Source organism: Perkinsus marinus (assembly GCF_000006405.1).
Source record: "Perkinsus marinus ATCC 50983 genomic scaffold scf_1104296951020, whole genome shotgun sequence".
NCBI lineage: Eukaryota > Perkinsozoa > Perkinsida > Perkinsidae > Perkinsus > Perkinsus marinus.
In genome coordinates this window covers 1-5,358 of record NW_003209454.1, presented here as the reverse complement: position 1 = coordinate 5,358, position 5,358 = coordinate 1, and the positions used below count along the sequence as shown (strand labels likewise).

Below are 5,358 nucleotides of genomic sequence, written 5' to 3'. Positions count from 1 at the left end.
TTTCACGACCCGTTTTACGTGAAGTGGCGTAAAACTCGGTGAAAAACGCCATATCGTGAAATATGTTTTTCACTAGTGTTTTTCATATCACTAGGGTGAAATTCCATTGAATTTGGGAGAAAAATTTCCCAAAAATTAAATCAGTTTTTCATGCTGAAAAAAGTTGAAATTTCTCGACTGAAAAAAAATTAGTGGAAAAATTTCTCATTTAAGATGTATTTTCGTAAAAATGAGTTTTTTTTTCACGGAAATTTCAAATTCGTATACCGGGAAAATGATAGCAAATTTCAAGTCGTTTTAATCGAAAATTTTTTCACAATTAAAATTCCGTGTTGGAGGAATATATCTTCGCTTCCCTCATCAGCTGAGCTCCGGAGTTTACATACGAATTCGAATAAAAGTGTACAAATATCAATAAAAATTCTCCCAAAAATTTTCCGTATTGTCATCACCAACACATGTAGTTTTCCATGTGCATATTTTCCCAGGAATAAAATCAGAAAATTTCTCGACCAGATTTTTCACGAAAATCATTTGTGATTTTTTTTTCAGATTGGTACATAGTAGTATAATAAAACTTGTAGACATCATAGTCCCCGACGATTTACTCAAATTTAATGATATCTATTTGGTAATAATAAAGGGGAGAAATTACGGGATTAAAATAATAAGAGTTTTAATAATTTTGATCATTTCAATGGAGTTTCACCCTAGTGATATAGAAACACTAGTGAAAAATATATTTCACGACTATGGCGTTTTCACCGAGTTTTACGCAACTTCGCGTAAAACGGGTAAAAATCCAATAATTTTAAGAAGTTCAGAAATTTTAATATAACCTCTTGAAAAATCTCGGCAAGATAGAAAAGAAACATTTTTTCAATTTCTCCCTAGTTTTTCTGCGTATGATTGTTTTTCCTTTTTCTTTATTTTTTATTTTTTTTATTTTTTTTATTTTTTTCAGGTTCTCGAGATGGCTGACAGCGATTTAAAAAAATTATTTCGACAAGCAATTTTTCTCACAGATATGCACGTACGGACGCTTTTGTATAATCTTCTGGTGGGAGTTAAATTTCTGCATTCTGCCGGAGTTTATCACCGAGATTTGGTAATATAATAAATGGGGTCGTAGAGGGTTTACTGGTGATGTGAAAAAAATTTATATTTCATTTGGTGAAAAACGCGTAAAACACGTGATTCACTTCATATCGCGTTTTTCACATGGAGTTTTACGCCACTTCACGTAAAACGGGTTGTGAAACTCAAGTGCTCATGTGATTTAGTTTCATAAAAATTTCGAACTTTTTCCCGGAAAACTTGTTTGATTTTACGCAAAAAATTTGGGTTTTTTTGAAACATTCCTTCCTGATGTTATCAACTGAATAATTGGAGAAAATATTTCATTTTTTTTAGAAACCTGCAAACTGTCTGGTCCACCAAGATTGCTCAATTAAAATATGCGATTTTGGTTTATCCCGGGCTGTTGGTATGGAAAAAGAAATTGAAAAAAGTATTTTCACTGAAAAATTGGCAAAAAAAGAAAATTCACTTGTTGGTGATGATGATAATGAGGTAGTAGGGGGAAAAATTATGTAAAATTTTTTCAGATTTTTCTGATTGAAAATTTATTGGTGATTGTGGTATCATAACTGTACGAGAAAATACGCATGTGATCAACTACATGTGTTGGTGATGACAATATGGGAAAATCTTTGGGAAAATTGTTATTGATATTTGTACACTTTCATTCGAATTCGAATGTAAACTCTTGAGCTCAGCTGATGAGGAAAGCGAAGATATATTCCTGCCGAAAATTCCATTCATTTCGCGTAAAACGCGTATTTCACATATTATGTGTATTTTTTACGTTTACATATTGATTTGGCGAGGTTTACATGTGATGTGAAAAACACCAATGAAAAACACTTGGTGAAAAACGCGTAAAACATGTGATGTGGAATGGTGTGATTTCCCTGGCGTAATTCGCGCAGTATTTTCACTTTATATCGCGTTTTTCACATTGAGTATTACGCCACTTCGCGTAAAACTCCAAATAAGGACTGTTGTTATTTCAGAGTTGGAATATACGTTCGCTTTCCTCAGGAATTTATGTATTATGTATTCATCAGAATTTACATGAAAATTCGGGTAAAAGTGTACAGAAATTAGTAAAAATTTTCGCAAAATTTTCCATTTGTGAATGACCATGTGCATATTTTCTCACATTTAGTGAACTTTTTTCAGGGTAGTAAATCGCGAAAACATCGCGGGTTGAGGAGACAGCTGACGGGGCATATAGTGACGAGGTAAAAAGGAGGAAATTTTCGGGAATTTTCTGTTTTTTTCGGTAAAAATTAATTTGGTATAATACATGGGTGGCAGATCTGAGGAAAAATTACGGAAATTTTTACTTTTTATTAAATTTAGTGAAATGTAAAATTATGGGGAAAATTACATATGTTATATCTAGAGCTTTAGAAATTTTTGATATGGAGTTCTTTGATGTTGGTGAATATTCATAGTAAGAGTTGAAAATTTAAGAAAAAAGTATTATTTTTTATTTTTTTTCGTAAAAGCTTTTTCCTCAAGTTTATGATTCTGTCATTATGTCCGTTCATATCGTGATAATTTTTCGCAAAATTTTTATGTTGAAATTATACGGAGTTTCAGTTGGCAGTATAATTGGAATAATGTAAAAAGTGAGATCTAGTTTCAGAAATTGGATTTTTTTAGTGGTAAGAACGCATAGAAATTTGTCGGTAAAATTAAATTTGCGATCTTTTTCTCTCCTTCTTTTTGATCTAGGTGGTATAGATCACCAGAAGTTATATTTGTCCAGGACGCGTATGATGAAGGTGTAGACGTGTGGAGCGTTGGATGCATATTTGCTGAGTTATTGGGTATGCACAGGGCAAGGTCTTTTACACGTGATATGAAATTTTCATAATTTGAATAATATGAATAATATGAAACCCGAATGTTTTTCATAATGAAAAACACTGGTGAAAAACGCGTAAAACACTGGTGACTGTCATTAGTATTATGTCCCAGCTCAGCTAGTGAGAGTCTTGATGTAAACGATGGAGTTGCTATTTTTGATGATGGAGTTTCATCCGTTGTACGTGAAGTGGCGTCGTAATAGTCGGTGAAAAGCCGATATTCGCGGTGATATGCAGTAGTCGTGAAATATGTTTTTCACTAGTGTTTCATTTTTCATATCACCGTTCGTGAAACTCGATTAATAAATATATATTTCATCACTGTTATTCCGTGAAGTAGCAGATGTAGGTATTCATTTCAGGAATGTTAAAAGAAGTCGTGTCGTTTCCATCGGATAGAGGTCCCCTTTTCCCAGGCAGCACATGCTTTCCTTTATCACCGGATCGCAAACATGTTAGCGATTATAAGGTGCCGGGATCGAACCGGGGACCAGCGGGTTGAGAGTCGAGTGCTCCCCCTGCTGATCAGTTTCATGCTCGTGGCAATAAGGATCAACTGAATATGATATTTAATGTCATTGGTACGCCTAGTGATGAGGATGTTGCATCATTCGAAGAAAAGGATATTCGAGAGTGAGGATCCTCGTTGGGGAATTTCGTGGCGCGTGACAGATTCTGGCATCCAGGTATCTACGTTGTTTCACGAAACGGTCTGGTATGGGAATACCGGAAGTTTTCAAAGCCGCAGCTAGTAAGCGATTATATATCATCTTCGAGTCACTGAGGATGTTTTATATATAACTAGTGCAGCAGTGTAGGAGGAAAATATGTACATGGGTTGGTGATGACAATGTGAACATCGGAGAGGAAATAGCGAAGCGAGCGGAGCATATACCGCAACAACAACCACTTGCGCATTGTGCGTGCGTGCAGAATTATTGTGGCCTTACAACGAATCATAGGAGGCCACCAGATGGATCAAATGACAACTTTATATGCCGAGGTTTACGCAAAATCGAAAAATTTGATAACAGCACGACAACTTTTTTGACGGAGCATCCGTGGATCGAACCGGAGACATATGTCGAGTTTATTTTGTGGCGCGTGACAGCTCCTTCTTCAATTTTGTGGCGCGTGACGGTTGATACTGTCGCATTTCTAGGTGATGCGTCGAACCTTTTAGAAAGGATGTTGGTATTTAACCATAAGAGGAGGATAACAGTAGAAGAGTGTCTTCGACATAAGTATCTCGCGGGTGTCCGGGGAGTGGAAATTGTAGCAAAAGATCAGGTGGGAGGAACCGTACCGGGGACCTTCGGATTGACGCCCATGACTTCAACCACTACGCTATTCTGACAGGTATTCTTGCCCTTTGAGCTGGAGCCTTCTTTGGATGAAAAGGACTTGAGGCAGCACTTCATTTCAGAAATACAGAAATTCCATCCTGAGGTGATATCCCTTGAGACATTCCAGAATTTCCCCTCCCCCACTTCTGAACGATCTACATCTCAACTGTGCGTACTTAGTACGAATTTCCAATGCCACATTTTTATTTCGATTTATTCATGTTTGCTCAAGGTAGGCGGTGGTCTCCCACTGAATGAGAACTTAGTATGGGATGCAGTGTGGAAAAATATGCATATGGTCAACTACCTGTGACAATATGAGAATTTTGGGAGAAAATTTTGAGTAATTCTCGTTAGTACACTTTTACCCGGACTCGTGTGTGAAACTTCTATACAAGAGGTTGCGTCTGAGTTTTGTTAAGAATGACTTCCGTGGGATTCGAACTTGCGCTCCCCAGTCCGGGTGGCGAAGTTCGGGAGCACCATCCTTTTCTGTGACGGCTCGGTTGACTATCGAATGGTATTTCAGGTAGAGATACCTGTGGAACTTGCAGCGAAGTAGACCATCGATGATTTATCAAAAAAGCATGTCATTACTGATGATAGTTGTTCGAGAAAAGTACGGTTTTGCGTTTGAGTTGCGCACGAGGAAGTGAAAGATCACCCTACAGGGTAATAATTTAATGAGAGTCCACTCTCTGTAACTTTTCATTGCGACCAAGTTAGAATCCGTGAGATCCTTCGATGATATCCCAAATCTTATATATCCCAATCATATAAGCAAATATACGACAACCTCGGTAACTCGGAGAGGTAGACGGGAGCGGGAAAAGGACCGCCGAGGGGCGAACAACAGCTTGAGAGACCACAAAACTCAAACGCTAACAACTGAGGACGGAATCCTCTGCCGTTTCACCGGCAACCGTGTCCTCACAACTCGCGCGAATCTTCCATGTGAGCGGATATACTGAATAGATATGCAGTAAGATGAATATATTTTAATATATAGAGTGGGAAATATTCAATTATCTTAGACTAAGATTCTTAGTCGCCAATGGCGACCAAGGCCCAAC

General features: G+C 37.3%; 1 protein-coding gene across 1 annotated transcript in view; it reads left to right on the top strand.

Annotated features, from left to right (window-relative positions):
• Pmar_PMAR022116 (MAPK2, putative) overlaps positions 1–4,388 on the top strand; it is a gene marked incomplete at both ends in the record, with an annotated part of 4,595 nt that extends 207 nt beyond the window's left edge. The window contains 9 exons of the mRNA XM_002777838.1: positions 965–1,108; positions 1,414–1,572; positions 2,245–2,306; positions 2,806–2,900; positions 3,302–3,408; positions 3,469–3,572; positions 3,626–3,690; positions 4,102–4,229; positions 4,299–4,388. Of these exons, the coding sequence (XP_002777884.1) occupies positions 965–1,108; positions 1,414–1,572; positions 2,245–2,306; positions 2,806–2,900; positions 3,302–3,408; positions 3,469–3,572; positions 3,626–3,690; positions 4,102–4,229; positions 4,299–4,388 (954 nt within the window). The remainder of the gene's footprint in view (positions 1–964; positions 1,109–1,413; positions 1,573–2,244; positions 2,307–2,805; positions 2,901–3,301; positions 3,409–3,468; positions 3,573–3,625; positions 3,691–4,101; positions 4,230–4,298) is intronic.
• Positions 4,389–5,358: the final 970 nt, after the last annotated feature.